General features: G+C 35.7%; 1 protein-coding gene across 1 annotated transcript in view; it reads left to right on the forward strand.

Moving 5' to 3' along the window:
- LOC128992069 (growth factor receptor-bound protein 14-like) overlaps positions 1-18,554 on the forward strand; it is a 200,958-nt gene that overhangs the window by 15,206 nt on the left and 167,198 nt on the right. Inside the window, exon 2 of the mRNA XM_054415460.1 lies at positions 4,334-4,493. Within this exon, the coding sequence (XP_054271435.1) occupies positions 4,334-4,493 (160 nt within the window). The remainder of the gene's footprint in view (positions 1-4,333; positions 4,494-18,554) is intronic.

Below are 18,554 nucleotides of genomic sequence, written 5' to 3' on the forward strand. Positions count from 1 at the left end.
AAATTTCATGAAAACCGGTACCTAAATCAAAATTTTGTAGGACACAAAAGTTTTAGTATTGATTATGACAAATCCAACAAAACAAAAATGAATAAAATCGGTTCATAAATAAAGAAGCTGTGTTTATTTTAGTAATTTAGACTGTAATTATTAATATTAAAATGTATTAAATGTAATGTAATAGTTTATGTAACATATTAAGTAATTTCAGTCTAAATTACTAAAATAAACACAGCTTCTTTATTTATGAACCGATTTTATTCATTTTTGTTTTGTTGGATTTGTCATAATCAATACTAAAACTTTTGTGTCTTACAAAATTTTGATTTAGGTACCAGTTTTCATGAAATTTGGCATTAAAACATTCAAACGGCCGCCATTTTGAAATTTGGAAAGTTAAAATAATAATTTTTCTTATAAATGTTACTTACTATAGTGTAAACAATTTTGCCAAGTTTCGTAAAAATATCTCAAAGGGATTTTGAAATAATAAATATTTTCCCCAAAAAACGAAATGGCGGATTACGGCTAAACTAAGCCGAAATCCAAAAAATTTTATTCTTCATTTTTGACTTATTTTTGCATGTAGAATTAGGTCCTGTATAGCCCATCACACTTTTTTGTGACACCCTGTATATATAGATATATATACAGGGTGATCAACTCAAGGAGGCCACCATTGGGATATCGGAAACGGTAAGAATTAGAGAAAACTTTAAATGGGGGACATTCCTTTATTTTTTGTGGCAGTTAAAAATATGATTTTAGTTTTTTTAAATTCAGCCGCCATTTTCCAAAATGGCGGCCAACTTTGAAATTTCTTATGGAACACCCTATATTTTATCATGTTTTCGGATAGAACAGGCAATTTAAAAACTTTTTTATTCTTGACATTTTTTCGATAAACCCACTCGTTTAGGAGTTACAGCCTATGGAAAAATGACTTCCGGTGTACATTTTACATAATGTAGGTAGCTCCTAAACAAGTAGGTTTATAGCGAAAATGCGAAAAGTAAATGAGTCAAATAAGTCTTAAAATTGCATCCACATTCCAAAAAGACCAAAAAATACACAGTTTTCCACTTTTCAAGTTTGCCGCCATTTTGGAAAATGGCCACCATTTTTGAAATAATAGAATTAATAGTTTTTAACGAATTTTTTGGTCTTTTTGGAATGTAGATGCAATTTTAAGACTTATTTGACTCATTTACTTTTCGCATTTTCGCTATAAACCTACTTGTTTAGGAGTACATGATGTAAAATGTACACCGGAAGTCATTTTTCCATAGGCTGTAACTCCTTAACGAGTGGGTTTATCGAAAAAATGTCAAGAATAAAAAAGTTTTTAAATTGCCTGTTCTATCCGAAAACATGATAAAATATAGGGTGTTCCATAAGAAATTTCAAAGTTGGCCGCCATTTTGGAAAATGGCGGCTGAATTTAAAAAAACTAAAATCATATTTTTAACTGCCACAAAAAATAAAGGAATGTCCCCCATTTAAAGTTTTCTCTAATTCTTACCGTTTCCGATATCCCAATGGTGGCCTCCTTGAGTTGATCACCCTGTATATATGTGTCCGTGAACACGATAACTTGAGTAATTTTTATCCGATTTTGATGAAATTTGGTTTGAAGGTGTAAGGCGGGATAAACTTGAATGAGTTCGCGATCCAGCATGATCGGACAATGGGAACAGGGTTTTATGGGGGGTTTTATGGGGTAAAAATGGGTTTTTCTCACTTTTTACCCTCAAAACACAAAATTTCCCAATTTTTCTCTAAACCTTCTTAAAGAGCTTAAAAAAACAAACAATTCAGTATATCAAAGTGTTTTTGTACGGTTATTGGTTACGGAGAAAACTAAAAAAATTGTAAATTTAAAATTCCCATGTTATTCTTATGGAGAATATTGTAAAATGTTGTAGTTTGCTTGTTTATGGATATATTTTGATCAAACTTGGCAAATTTATTTATTTTATAGTAAGCTATCAATATTTTACTAAAAAACACACTACTTTATTAGTTTCCTTGTAGCAGCAAACCTAGGTACTTGTTAAACCTAATGTTATAAATAGATCAATTGAAAATCAATTCGGCCAAATGGAAATTCGCTTAGACGGCAGGTTTGCTGCGGCGAGGGTATTATCACAGTACAGATCGTCATTTAAAAACACATCTTTCACATGAGGTATGTGAGTTTTTTTTAAATCCCAACACAAAAACATATTTGATACTATAATTTTGGGGATTTCTCAGTTTATCTTTTAAAGCCATAGAATACAATACAAAAGAAGAATACTGTACAAAAGACCTACCTTACCTTACATTTTAACCGCAATTAATAAGTATGAGTTGTATAATAGCTCTATATTATTTCCTTGTAGTTTTTTCGTTCGCTTTTTCCCCGTCTACGACGCACGTTTTCCTAGAAGTTTATGTAATTTGCCATTCTTATCAGCATCATTGTTCACTTACGTAGTCGCTTATCGCTGCGATCAGTGACGTCACAACTGTTATCACCGTAACAGGTATCTCCGTGGAACATTATTGTTCTGTAGGCCTACTGTGACGCCGGTGGACTTGTGTTGAGCTACTTAGTTAGTCGCGATCAGTGACGTCGCAACTGTTATCACTGTAACAGGTATCTCCGTGGAACATTATTGTTCTGTACTGTGACGCCGGTGGACTTGCGTTGAGCTACTTAGTTGTTAGTCGCGATCAGTGACGTCGCAACTGTTATCACCGTAACAGGTATCTCCGTGGAACATTACTGTTTTGTACTGTGACGCCGGTGGACTTGCGTTGAACTACTTAGTTGTTAGTCGCGATCAGTGACGTCGCAACTGTTATCACCGTAACAGGTCTCTCCGTGGAACATTACTGTTTTGTACTGTGACGCCGGTGGACTTGCGTTGAGCTAATTAGTTAGTCGCGATCAGTGACGTCGCAACTGTTATCACCGTAACAGGTCTCTCCGTGGAACATACTGTTTTGTACTGTGACGCCGGTGGACTTGCGTTGAGCTACTTAGTTAGTCGCGATCAGCGACGTCGCAACTGTTATCACCGTAACAGGTATCTCCGTGGATCGTTATTGTTCTGTACTGTGACGCCGGTGGACTTGCGTTGAGCTACTTAGTTGTTAGTCGCGATCAGTGACGTCGCAACTGTTATCACCGTAACAGGTATCTCCGTGGAACCACAGACAATGGTTTAGTGGAACATTATTGTTCCGTACTGTGACGCCGGTGGACTTGTGTTGAGCTACTTAGTTGTTAGTCGTGATCAGTGACGTCGCAACTGTTATCACCGTAACAGGTATCTCCGTGGATCATTATTGTTTTGTACTGTGACGCCGGTGGACTTGCGTTGAGCTACTTAGTTGTTAGTCGCGATCAGTGACGTCGCAACTGTTATCACCGTAACAGGTATCTCCGTGGAACAATGTTGTTTTGTACTCTGACGCCGGTGGACTTGCGTTGAGCTACTTAGTTGTTAGTCGCGATCAGTGACGTCGCAACTGTTATCACCGTAACAGGTATCTCCGTGGAACATTATTGTTTTTTACTGTGACGCCGGTGGACTTGCCTAACAGTTTGTGCTACTTTGTAAAGCGATGGACAGGTATAACGATTATTTTGTGAGTAGTTTGTTTTAATTTCACTCCGTAAATTATTGTGTTTATAGAGTTTGAGTGTTTTTTGTGCATCCACTTTTGGGTATATTTAGCATGTCGAAAATCTAGAGGTTCTTCAAAAAAGTATGTTATATTATCTCAAGCAAAATATTCTTTCTTTTGAATCCATACTTAGATTCACTCGTAGATTTAAATGCAGATGTTTGGATGGAAATTCCAAATAAGTACGAACACACTTTAAATATACTTTTCGCCAATATGACGGATGTTAGTTAAGTTAGGCAAGGTTAAGTTTGTTTAGGTTTGAGTTAGGTTAGGAAAATGTTATGTATAGGTTAGGTTGTGTTAAGTTAGGTTAGTTCCTCGTAAGTTAGGAAAGGTTTTCTTAGGTTTGTTGAGTTGGGAAGAGACGGTTCATAGTTTACAACATGTTAACCACTGCTTTCACGTTTGGTGGGAAGTCGCACAGGCTAATTTAGCTTTGTCCCCTAACGAAATGTTGGTAAAACGATTTGTCAAATACGTGAGTACTACTGTATATACAAAGAGTGTTTCTAATATACATCAACTTCATAGTGTAAATCCTACCGCTATTCTTCTTGAGAAGTCCCTTTCGTGGATAAAAGCTTCGAACTTAAAAATATATGGTTTTGTTCGGGTTACAAATAATTAATTACTATTTTCTGCCATGTTTCAGGAGATGTTGGTGTTCTACAACGATGACGACAGCTACCAGACGGTGCTGGCAGAACAGAACCTCTGCTGCAGCGATCTGTGTGCGCTGCTGGCTGTGAAGAACAGAGTGGCTAAAGACGTCAACTGGACTATAGTGGAACACTGGGTCGACGCTGGTCTCGGTGAGTTCGAGTTTTATCATTATTTGTAGAGTTTCCCGAAATAAAAATGGAAATGTGTTTCTAAAGGTATTTTGTGTGCAAGTATGAATATTCATTTGCGCGGTTCAACATCAACGGTTGTAATGTCGTTTGATCTGACAGAAATAATTAGCACACTAATTTCACAAGCTCCCCTTCATCTATAGCCCAATCATAAAACATCTTGTTTGAAAATGCCCTATTCTATAGTTGCATGATCTTATATCACACGCCGTAACTGCACTGTGGTGATCTTATTGTTCCTTCATTAGTATATCCATGACAGTTGATTCACAATTGACCTGACAACATCGTTTGTACAATCGGAGCCATTAAAACAACAAAAAATTGTTTATCAATGACAGGACAGGCACCCATTACCACAGTGAAAATTTGACATCCATGTAAAATGTAAATTGTCATCTTGCTCTTTAACGTCACCTCAAAATGTACTGTTTGTAGAGACTTTCTTGTGTGCACATCGTAAGCTACGTATTATCACTGTCAGCTACATTAGGTGCGTACAATCGTTGATAATATGTCATTAATCGAGGATTGCTGCAATGTCATGGACATGATAGTCATTTACACATCAGTCATTAACAGCTGCGTTGACCTGACTACGTCATTGTAATGACGTATATCTATCATTATTTTGCATTAACGTCGTCATCACTAACCGTTGGTTGTAGTGACAATGACATGGGCACATCGTCACTCAATATCAATGATAGTCATTTACACATGACCACAGCTTCGTTGACCTGACTACGTCATTGTAATGACGTATATCTATCATTATTTTGCATGAACGTTGTCATCACTAACCGTTGGTTGTAGTGACAATGACATGGGCACATCGTCACTCAATATCAATGATAGTCATTTACACATGACCACAGCTGCGTCTGACTACGTCATTGTAATGACGTATATCTATCATTATTTGCATTAACGTCGTCATCACTAACCGTTGGTTGTAGTGACAATGACATGGGCACATTGTCACTCAATATCAATGATAGTCGTTTACACATGACCACAGCTGCGTCTGACTACGTCATTGTAATGACGTATATCTATCATTATTTGCATTAACGTCGTCATCACTAACCGTTGGTTGTAGTGACAATGACATGGACACATCGTCACTCAATATCAATAGTATTTTACACATGACCACAGCTGCGTCTGACTACGTCATTGTAATGACGTATATCTATCATTATTTGCATTAACGTCGTCATCACTAACCGTTGGTTGTAGTGACAATGACATGGGCACATTGTCACTCAATATCAATGATAGTCATTTACACATGACCACAGCTGCGTCTGACTACGTCATTGTAATGACGTATATCTATCATTATTTGCATTAACGTCGTCATCACTAACCGTTGGTTGTAGTGACAATGACATGGGCACATTGTCACTCAATATCAATGATAGTCATTTACACATGACCACAGCTGCGTCTGACTACGTCATTGTAATGACGTATATCTATCATTATTTGCATTAACGTCGTCATCACTAACCGTTGGTTGTAGTGACAATGACATGGACACATCGTCACTCAATATCAATAGTATTTTACACATGACCACAGCTGCGTCTGACTACATCATTGTAATAACGTATATCTATCATTATTTTGCATTAACGTCGTCATCACTAACCGTTGGTTGTAGTGACAATGACATGGGCACATCGTCACTCAATATCAATGATAGTCATTTACACATGACCACAGCTTCGTTGACCTGACTACGTCATTGTAATGACGTATATCTATCATTATTTTGCATGAACGTTGTCATCACTAACCGTTGGTTGTAGTGACAATGACATGGGCACATCGTCACTCAATATCAATGATAGTCATTTACACACTAACACAGCTGCGTTTGACTACGTCATTGTAATGACGTATATCTATCATTATTTTGCATTAACGTCATCACTAACCGTTGGTTGTAGTGACAATGACATGGGCACATCGTCACTCAATATCAATGATAGTCATTTACATATTACCAAAGCTGCGGTTGACTACGTCATTGTAATGACGTATATAAATAATTATTTTGCATTAACGACATCATCACTATTGACATGGACACATCGTCACTCAATATCAATGATAGTCATTTACACATGACCACAGCTGCGTCTGACTACGTCATTGTAATGATGTATATCTATCATTTTTTTTCATTAACGACATCATCACTATTGACATGGGCACATCGTCACTCAATATCAATGATAGTCATTTACACATGACCACAGCTGCGTCTGACTACGTCATTGTAATGATGTATATCTATCATTATTTTTCATTAACGACATCATCACTATTGACATGGGCACATCGTCACTCAATATCAATGATAGTCATTTACACATTTCCACAGCTGCGTCTGACTACGTCATTGTAATGACGTATATCTGTCATTATTTTGCATTAACGTCGTCATCACTAACCGTTGGTTGTAGTGACAATGACATGGACACATCGTCACTCAATATCAATAGTATTTTACACATGACCACAGCTGCGTCTGACTACATCATTGTAATAACGTATATCTATCATTATTTTGCATTAACGTCGTCATCACTAACCGTTGGTTGTAGTGACAATGACATGGGCACATCGTCACTCAATATCAATGATAGTCATTTACACCTGACCACAGCTGCGTCTGACTACGTCATTGTAATGACGTATATCTATCATTATTTTGCATTAACGTCGTCATCACTAACCGTTGGTTGTAGTGACAATGACATGGACACATCGTCACTCAATATCAATGATAGTCATCACAGCTGCGTCTGACTACGTAATTGTAATGACGTATATATATCATTATTTTGCATTAACGCCGTCATCACTAACCGTTGGTTGTAGTGACAATGACATGGGCACATCGTCACTCAATATCAATGATAGTCATTTACACCTGACCACAGCTGCGTCTGACTACGTCATTGTAATGACGTATATCTATCATTATTTTGCATTAACGTCGTCATCACTAACCGTTGGTTGTAGTGACAATGACATGGACACATCGTCACTCAATATCAATGATAGTCATCACAGCTGCGTCTGACTACGTCATTGTAATGACGTATATCTATCATTATTTTGCATTAACGTCGTCATCACTAACCGTTGGTTGTAGTGACAATGACATGGACACATCGTCACTCAATATCAATGATAGTCATCACAGCTGCGTCTGACTACGTCATTGTAATGACGTATATCTATCATTATTTTGCATTAACGTCTTCATCACTAACCGTTGGTTGTAGTGACAATGACATGGACACATCGTCACTCAATATCAATGATAGTCATCACAGCTGCGTCTGACTACGTCATTGTAATGACGTATATCTATCATTATTTTGCATTAACGTCTTCATCACTAACCGTTGGTTGTAGTGACAATGACATGGACACATCACTCAATATCAATGATGGTCATTTACACATGACCACACCTGCACCTGACTACGTCATTGTAATGACGTATATATATCACTATTTTGCATTAACGTCATCACTAACCGTTGGTTGTAGTGACAATGACATGGACACATCACTCAATATCAATGATAGTCATTTACACATGACCACAGCTGCGTCTGACTACGTCATTGTAATGACGTATATCTATCATTATATTGCATTAACGTCGTCATCACTAACCGTTGGTTGTAGTGACAATGACATGGGCACATCGTCACTCAATATCAATGATAGTCATTTACATATGACCACAGCTACGTCTGACTACGTCATTGTAATGACGTATATCTATCATTATTTTGCATTAACGTCGTCATCACTAACCGTTGGTTGTAGTGACAATGACATGGGCACATCGTCACTCAATATCAATGATAGTCATTTACATATGACCACAGCTGCGTCTGACTACGTCACTGTAATGACGTATATATATCATTATTTTGCATTAACGTCGTCATCACTAACCGTTGGTTGTAGTGACATTGACATGGACACATCACTCAATATCAATGATAGTCATTTACACATGACCACAGATGCGTTGACCTGACTACGTCATTGTAATGACGTATATCTAACATTATTTTGCATTAACGACTTCATCACTAACTGTTGGTTGTAGTGACAATGACATGGGCACATCACTCAATATCAATGATAGTCATTTACACATGACCACAGCTGCGTCTGACTACGTCATTGTAATGGCGTATATCTAACATTATTTTGCATTAACGTCGTCATCACTAACCGTTGGTTGTAGTGACAATGACATGGGCACATTGTCACTCAATATCAATGATAGTCATTTACACATGACCACAGCTGCGTCTGACTATGTCATTGTAATGACGTATATCTATCATTATTTTGCATTAACGTCATCATCACTAACCGTTGGTTGTAGTGACAATGACATGGACACATCGTCACTCAATATCAATGATAGTCATTTACACATGACCACAGCTGCGTCTGACTACGTCATTGTAATGACGTATATCTATCGTTATTTTGCATTAACGTCGTCATCACTATTGACATGGACACATCGTCACTCAATATCAATGATAGTCATTTACACATGACCACAGCTGCGTCTGACTATGTCATTGTAATGACGTATATCTATCGTTATTTTGCATTAACGTCGTCATCACTAACCGTTGGTTGTAGTGACAATGACATGGACACATCGTCACTCAATATCAATGATAGTCATTTACACATGACCACAGCTGCGTCTGACTACGTCATTGTAATGACGTATATCTATCATTATTTTGCATTAACGTCGTCATCACTAACCGTTGGTTGTAGTGACAATGACATGGACACATCGTCACTCAATATCAATGATAGTCATTTACACATGACCACAGCTGCGTCTGACTATGTCATTGTAATGACGTATATCTATCATTATTTTGCATTAACGTCATCATCACTAACCGTTGGTTGTAGTGACAATGACATGGACACATCATCACTCAATATCAATGATAGTCATTTACACATGACCACAGCTGCGTCTGACTACGTCATTGTAATGACGTATATCTATCGTTATTTTGCATTAACGTCGTCATCACTATTGACATGGACACATCGTCACTCAATATCAATGATAGTCATTTACACATGACCACAGCTGCGTCTGACTATGTCATTGTAATGACGTATATCTATCGTTATTTTGCATTAACGTCATCATCACTAACCGTTGGTTTTAGTGACAATGACATGGACACATCGTCACTCAATATCAATGATAGTCATTTACACATGACCACAGCTGCGTCTGACTACGTCATTGTAATGACGTATATCTATCGTTATTTTGCATTAACGTCGTCATCACTATTGACATGGACACATCGTCACTCAATATCAATGATAGTCATTTACACATGACCACAGCTGCGTCTGACTATGTCATTGTAATGACGTATATCTATCATTATTTTGCATTAACGTCATCATCACTAACCGTTGGTTGTAGTGACAATGACATGGACACATCGTCACTCAATATCAATGATAGTCATTTACACATGACCACAGCTGCGTCTGACTACGTCATTGTAATGACGTATATCTATCATTATTTTGCATTAACGTCGTCATCACTAACCGTTGGTTGTAGTGACAATGACATGGACACATCGTCACTCAATATCAATGATAGTCATTTACACATGACCACAGCTGCGTCTGACTACGTCATTGTAATGACGTATATCTATCGTTATTTTGCATTAACGTCGTCATCACTAACCGTTGGTTGTAGTGACAATGACATGGGCACATCGTCACTCAATATCAATGATAGTCATTAACACATCAGTCATTTACAGCTGCGTTGACCTGACTACGTCATTGTAATGACGTATATATATCATTATTTTGCATTAACGTCGTCATCACTAACCGTTGGTTGTAGTGACAATGACATGGGCACATTGTCACTCAATATCAATGATAGTCATTTACACATGACCACAGATGCGTTGACCTGACTACGTCATTGTAATGACGTATATATATCATTATTTTGCATTAACGTCGTCATCACTAACCGTTGGTTGTAGTGACAATGACATGGGCACATTGTCACTCAATATCAATGATAGTCATTTACACATGACCACAGCTGCGTCTGACTACGTCATTGTAATGACGTATATCTATCATTAAGTGCATTAACGACTTCATCACTAACCGTTGGTTGTAGTGACAATGACATGGGCACATCGTCACACAATATCAATGATAGTCATGTACACATGACCACAGCTGCGTCTGACTACGTCATTGTAATGACGTATATCTATCATTATTTTTCATTAACGACGTCATCACTATTGACATGGACACATCGTCACTCAATATCAACGTTGATTGCAGCTATAACCTGACGCACGTTTTAAAGCCAAGAGTTGTTTATGTTGCGCGATCACCAACTCATCAAAGCCAAGCTTTTACGCATTTTTCCAAATTTACGTGGTCCAATCGGGATTTTCTGGCCAATCTGTCGTATTGTTGGTTTATTGTTGTTCCAAACATCCATCAGTTATCCCACTCTGATTGGCCGATCAATGCACAATGCGTTGCGCTCAATGCCATTGATTAATGGAGATTGCCATTGTTTTGTGTCAAATTGTATTTCGTATCGTTTACCGTTGACGGTGTAAAGCTGTTTGACGAATTGTGACAAAATGTTAAATGTAATATAACTTCATAGCTTTTTCCGCTTTTTTGTTAGTTCTACAAAGGTGTACGTAAACAATAGGGAAAACAATTAGCGAAAAAGTGTGAAATTTGTTTTTAATTCTCAGTTTTAGTCATTAGACCGGAAAAATAATCGTACACATGTGGTGAAATTGCTATTAATAGCCAAAATATATAAAAAAATGTATCCATTTTAATTGCTACTGAATTGAATATTTAGATTTTTAAACAGTTGTGTCGTCTTTAAAAACTTATCTTGCATAATGCCCAGAGTTTTCAGGTTCGTGTTAATATATCTGTTTGGAGTTACTGATTTTGAGTTAAGACCTATATTTATGTAAAAAATGTAGGTGATTCCATTAGAGTTGTTTTATACCTTTGAACAATTCATTGGTGGTTCCTCGTAATTGTGTGCTGGTCCATTACCCATTCCCATTGCTATGCTGACGCCTACGCTAACCCTCTCCAGGGTAACTAGGCGCTGCAGCAATGGCAATTACATTTGTATGCGAGGGAATTACATGGCAACACCACACAGAGAGTTCGTGTGGATGTGATATGAGTGTGATAGTAGTGATACACATTCATATGTAACTTTAGCATACGGTTGTTATTTATTCCACCCATATTTATAGAGTTATACATTTGACGATTTGTAAGCTATCGTTTGAATAAAAATACCCCTGCCGCAGCAAACCTGCAGACTTAGCGAATTTCCATTTGCCTGTTTGGCTTTGAACTAAAATGTCTCCTTAAAAATATCACATTTATTCCCTATTTAAACAGAATTAGATTAATGAGTACTTAGGTTTGCTGCAACAGGGAGGGTAAAAAGCCCGATCTTGGAATTCGTCGATTAATTCTCACCTACTCTCATGATCATTTTTGTCTATATTTAATGCTCAATTAGAGTCTATTGTTGTTTTACAGCCATTGAAGAAGACGCGCCTTATTGCATTAAAGGTAAAATTACCATCATTGTCAATACAACTTTATTTACCGAATTGTTCTGAAAATCCCAGATATCGATTCGTTCATGGACTAAAAGGAAATATAATAAAATAACATACAATCAAACGGTTTTATCCATTTTTTTTCATTGGGCTTACAAAGCACATGTTGTATCTATTCCGAAATCGCGATGCATTTCTGATAAGACATTACTGTTTTGTTGGGAAAGTTTTTGTTTGGTAAAAGTTTATTTATGTAAAATATTAAAAGGTACTGTGGTTTAGTAAGAAATTATTTAAGTTTTATTTTTAGCCTATATCAAATTGTCCAGGATTTCTCACTTTTTTCCATTGTAATAATTTCACCAACCTAAGTTTCGTTTACTGATGCAATACGCCAAAGAATATCACCTACGTACAATCTCCAAGAAGTGGTAAAAAAGGCAGGAACCAAGCCATACAATGGATATAAGTTAACTCCATAAGAAATAATTTTAAGAGTTACTGTAATATTAGGGGTTTCCACTGATTTGGTAATAGAACATTATATTGCAAAACATGACACGATGCAGAATAAAATCGATTTTAAAATCAGAAATACCCCCGCCGCAGCAAACCTACAGACTTAGCGAATTTCCATTTGCCTCATTGGATTTACACTAAAATGTCTCCTTAAATATATCACATTTATTCCCTATTTAAATAGAATTAGTTTAACGAGTACTTAGGTTTGTTGCAACAGGGAGGGTAAAAAAGTGTTTTTTAATGTAAAATGTTAATAGGTACTGTAGTTTAGTAAGAAATTAATGTATTTTCCAAATTTGATCAAAATATGTTCATAAATAAGCAAACTACAACAGTTGACTTATTCTCCATAAGAATAACATGGGAATTTTAAAATTACATTTTTTTTTTATTTTCTCCGTAACCCTTAGGTGCATAATAACGCTTCAATATATAAAATTATTTGTTTCTTTAAGCTCTACATAATGGTTTGGAAAGTAATTGTGAAATTCTGTGTTTTTAGGGTCACAAATGGGAAAAACCTATTTTTACCCCATAAAACCCCCCCACAAACCCCCGTTCCCATAGTCCGATCATGCTGGTTCGCGAGCTCATTCAAGTTTATCCTGCTTTACACCTTTAAACCAAATTTCATCAAAATCGGACAAATGAAAAGTAAATTGGTCCCGGGTTTAGGTCTTTCCATGCCACCTACGGTAATGGAAATTCGCTAAAACCCATTGCAAATACTGTACTTCATTTTGAAAAATTCAATAAATCACAATATAAATATTAACAGCTGTTTCATTAAAAAGTATTGTAGAATTATGCATATGGTCGTAATGTAAACAAATCAGAAGAGGCAACTTTAAAGGCTTCTCTGGCAGAGCCCCAAGGGAATTTACCTCTTTCCTCTTTTGATGGCTCATCTACAGACCAAGACCCTTATTTAGAGACCCCTACCAAGTTTCTACGCCCAGTCGTTCTCTCAATTTAGCTATGACAAAGACAGTTTCAAATTAATATGTAGATTGCATATTTAACATTTATACTATTTCTAGAAAATTGAAATTAACTTATGAATCATGGAGAAATTTTATTACTAACTGTTGTAGCACCATAGAATGAATAAACACGTTTTAACGTGGTGTTTATTTATTCTATGGTGGTATAGAATATTGAGAATTATACGGTTTCTATCTTAAATCGCTTATGTTTTTTATCTCTCTGAATTTCAGGAAAATATCTCCGTCTCTGTCTATTCAATTCCATCGCCCCCAGAAATGCGAATTTTCAATTCACCACCTTCCCATTAGCAAATTATTCCAATTGCGCCCGATCGTGGAATTCGTCGATTAATTCTCACCTACTCTCATGATAATTAGGTTTTAATTCAAGGTTTTGTCTATATTTAATGCTCAATTTGAGGCTTTAGTTGTTTTACAGCCATTGAAGAAGAGGCACCTTATTGCATTAAAGGTAAAATTACCATCCGTACTTGCACTAAAAAAAATTCAATCAACTGTAATTTGTATGTGTACATTTTTTCTCAATTAACAACAGCCTTTATGCAGTTTATAGCAATCATTGTCAATACAACTTTATTTACCAAATTGTTCTGGAAATCCCAGATATCGATTCGTTCATGGACTAAAAGGAAATACAGGGTTACCCGTAACTCTCTGGACACTTGTATATAGCGTTATTCCTTAGGTCAAGACAAACACATTTCACCATGTTCAACATGTTGTTTTCGTAATGTATCCAAACAATGTTGTTTGTTGTTTTCTCCATTTAAACAATGCTAAACAACGTAAAAGGAGTGTATTAGCATTGTTTAAATGGAGAAAAGTGGTCATACATTACGAAAACAACACGTTTCTCTGTTATTATTTATCCAATCTTAACAAATAAGGTATCATTGAAAACTAAATAAAATTTAAAAACTTTTCTGTCTCTTGCATTTTTTTTGTAAAGTTAACGGTTTTCGTGAAATTTGGCATCAAATATTTTAAATGGCTGCCATTTTGAATCGGTTAATGATTTTTTAGTATAGTTTCTAACAATAATAGGTCTTAATAAGATTAAAATTTTTGCAAAATATCAAAGCTGTATCTCAAACCGTTTAGGATTTATTAATGTTTATGTAAAAAACACATAAATGCCGACAGTCGGTAAACTAGACACCACAGACCCATGTTCCTATGGTGAAATGTGTTTGTCTTGACCTAGGAATAACGCTATATACAAGTGTCCAGAGAGTTAGGGACACCCTGTATAATAAAATAACATACAATCAAACGGTTTTATCCATTTGGTTGGGATTCATTGGGCTTAAAAAGCACATGTTGTATCTATTCTGAAATCGCAATGCATTTCTGATAAGACATTACCGTTTTGTTGGGAAACTGAGGTGGGAAACGAGACACTTGGCACACGATGAATATAATTTTAGAGAAGAGACTTTGTTGTCAGATGCTACTGATATGATTATACGTGATTGGGACGACCACCACGCCAATTAACAAGAAACAATGGCGTGAGGACAGCAAAGATAAACGACAATAGACCTTGTGGTCCTGCCAAACAATCTTGGGTGGGTCTAAAATCGCGTGCAACGTAAATATACCGTGTGTTTCTAGCGTCAGATGTTGCGTCGATATTCATTGATTCTGCAATTTTAAGAAAGTTCGAAATTAAAATGTCATAGTTGCGATTTTGAAAGTTTTTCCCTGTTGGTTTGTTATGAATTTTGTTGCTCATTGCATTTTGTGGGTGATATCATAGATAAAACATACTCCCTTAGTAGATTTCTCATCCTTATGGAACAGCTGAAGACAATTTTATTGTTAGTTCTGTACGGTTTATGTAGAGGTCGTGTTTTGTTTACAATTTGTTTCCCGTTATTGCAGCCATTTAAAACCTCGTTTAACCAAATAATACGATCTAAACATAAACAATAACTTGTCCCCTAGTTATATAACCAAACAGTAAAGCACAAATCAAGAAATTAGCCCTAAAATAATAGAAACAAAGTTTCGTCGACACTAGCGCCTTTGTGACACGTACATGAACTAGACACGAAAAACGTGCTTCAAAATTTACAATGGGATGAGAAGTCTACTTGTGTTGGTTAGTCTATGGTGATATTTGTTCTCAAGCTACCTACATATAACGGTTGCTTAATCATATTTTTGATCATGTTTGGAACATTTTAAAATTCATTAGAGTGTTACAATTGTTTATGTTTTTACTGCAAGTTCAAAACACAAAAAAATAAACAAAAATTCTAGTAAGTTTTTTTCATCATACTTAACTGTATATCCAGGTAATCTTCTGTCTGTCATAATCTGCAAGAAAAAAGTTTTATGTAATGTATATTAATTCGATTGTATTTTTTATTTTTGGTTAGGAATAGTGATCTACTGCTACTGATTACCTGAAGAAAACATTTTAAAATTTCAATTTTTGTTGGAAATTGTGATAATATTTCTACATAAAATGTTATGATCTAATGCACAAATCCGAGATAACTTTTAGGATCTACTAAAGTTGGAGAACCACTTAATTGGAGTGTCGGGGGGAGGGTAGAAGGGGTTGTGACCCAGTTAGGGGTGAATCTCGGTCACGCCGTCTGCCTCTCAACAATACTCACCTGTTTCCGGTATTGCAATACTTAACCTATAAAGAAAATCCCGTGTAACCCCCTTAACATTACATGTTTTATATGACACATGTTGCCTATTTCTTTTGTATAAATTGTGTACGTGTGCCGTAGCATTTATGTTGCTTTATTCTATTAAAACTACTTTGTACATTTCCCAACTCATAAACTGGCTCATAATATAACTTATTAAACAATTTAAATACATAATATGTAACATATTATGTATTTACATTATTTACAACATGTGTTTTTATTATTTGGAAATAACATAGGGCAAGAAATATTGCATATAATTATGTAGATAGCTTTATTAAGTGTTGCGAAATAATAACAAAAAACAGTGGCATTTTAAACGCTCCCTTCATTTACCGAAGAGAATCTTATGCTATATTAAAATATGATCAGTTTATTCCTAAGGATGGTAACAAAATATTTTGGTCTATGTTGAACGGTGAAGTCAATGAAAATTATAAACAACGTTAAAAAATATGTGGAAGCAATAAATTGGTATTTTTTCACATTACACGAACGACTATGGAAAACTTACTGCTTTGTTTACAAACAACTGATAGTTTCCAGAATTTAGTTCTACTGCTTACCATCATCATAAAACTAGTGAAGTAAACACGACTGTAATCTTTATACAGCAATTTTATGTCAATATGATGTTTTCCCCTATAGTTAAGTTGGACAGGTTTATTTAGCTTGGTTATTGTATTATTTTGACTGTCGTAGCGAATCAATATGACTAAAATATTAATATTGTGTGGTGTTATTCGATTGATATTGACGACTACATACGATGACTTTTGGCTGGAGCGTGGAGAACATATGTGTTTATCGTACAACAAACTATTATTCTTTCCTAAATCTCTATGGTAAACTTAAAAATAGTTATCGACAATCTTAGTAATTGGACTTTTGCAGGTTGTATTTCAAGACACCCAAAATATTATATTAACTTGAAGAAATTGACAAAAAGAGCGAAACAAGTTTTCCCAGAAGACATGGATGGTGTCTAGAACTAAAAACGTCTTTTAGTATTAGTATCTTTAATCGCACGAACAATTCAAAAACACCTAACTAAAAATTAAAAAGACAACTACAACTCAAAAAGAGAGGCAACAACAATAAGGTTGTCTAATATAAAAAATACGGAAAACGAATACATCCAGCAAGCATTTAATTAGTTTGAATCTAAATTTAAAATATTGATCAAAATTTTAAAAGTATTAAACAATTTTGCAAAATTGGGTATTAAAACTACTTTAGATTGCATCTTTACTGCACTTTTAAAATTGTAAAATACCGCAAACGAATATCAGTCAAGCATAACGTATTTCAAATTTTCCCTCGCTAAAACAAATGCAATTTATATTATGAGGTATTACTTTAGCAATCCCGATTTTGTCGACCCGTCAATATCGATTTCAAACTCGGCATACCATCAGTTGGGAGGTCGGAAGGGTTTGGCAGAAGATAAAATAAAATTGAACACACTACCATGCTAAGGCCAGACCTCATAATATCAAATGCATATAAGAAATCCAGAGGCTAAAATGATTGATTTAGCAAACATGTCAAAACGGCTGACAACGAACTGCACTCACGGTCAAAGGAATTTACAAGGGTTGGAAGGGTAGCCCGCCTAAGCCATATGGAACTGCACTCACGGTCAAAAATCGGTCTTTCACGACTGAACGCTTCACTAGCCCCTTAGTCATCTGTTTATTCCGTCCTCTGTCTTCCTTTATCCAATAATTTATTTAATACACGTTTTAGTGTCCGTCCCAATAAATACAACAAAAAATACAATAATAACTAACCTAACCTAACCTAACCTTTACAAAAGAAGCTTCGTTATAATAAGAATATAGCCTATCATGTTATCGTAAATACTATGCTAGAATTTTCTGTACACATGTGTATTTTTTACAATGTCAGTAGTAAGTTGATTTTTGACGTTTAGATTAATTTAATCGATTTTTCAATATATTTCAACTAATTTAATAAGTTTTAATCAATTCAATCATGGTGTTGCACAATGTGATATAGGCTAATTAAAAACTGACCGTGAGTGCAGTTCCGGTACTCCCAGAAAGGCTCAAAGTGACCGTGAGTGCAGTTCCGTAGTTGGAT

This window comes from Macrosteles quadrilineatus, unplaced genomic scaffold (genome assembly GCF_028750875.1).
Source record: "Macrosteles quadrilineatus isolate MER2022 unplaced genomic scaffold, UCM_ALF_1.0 Scaffold_4__1_contigs__length_99947679, whole genome shotgun sequence".
Taxonomy (NCBI): Eukaryota; Metazoa; Arthropoda; class Insecta; order Hemiptera; family Cicadellidae; genus Macrosteles; species Macrosteles quadrilineatus.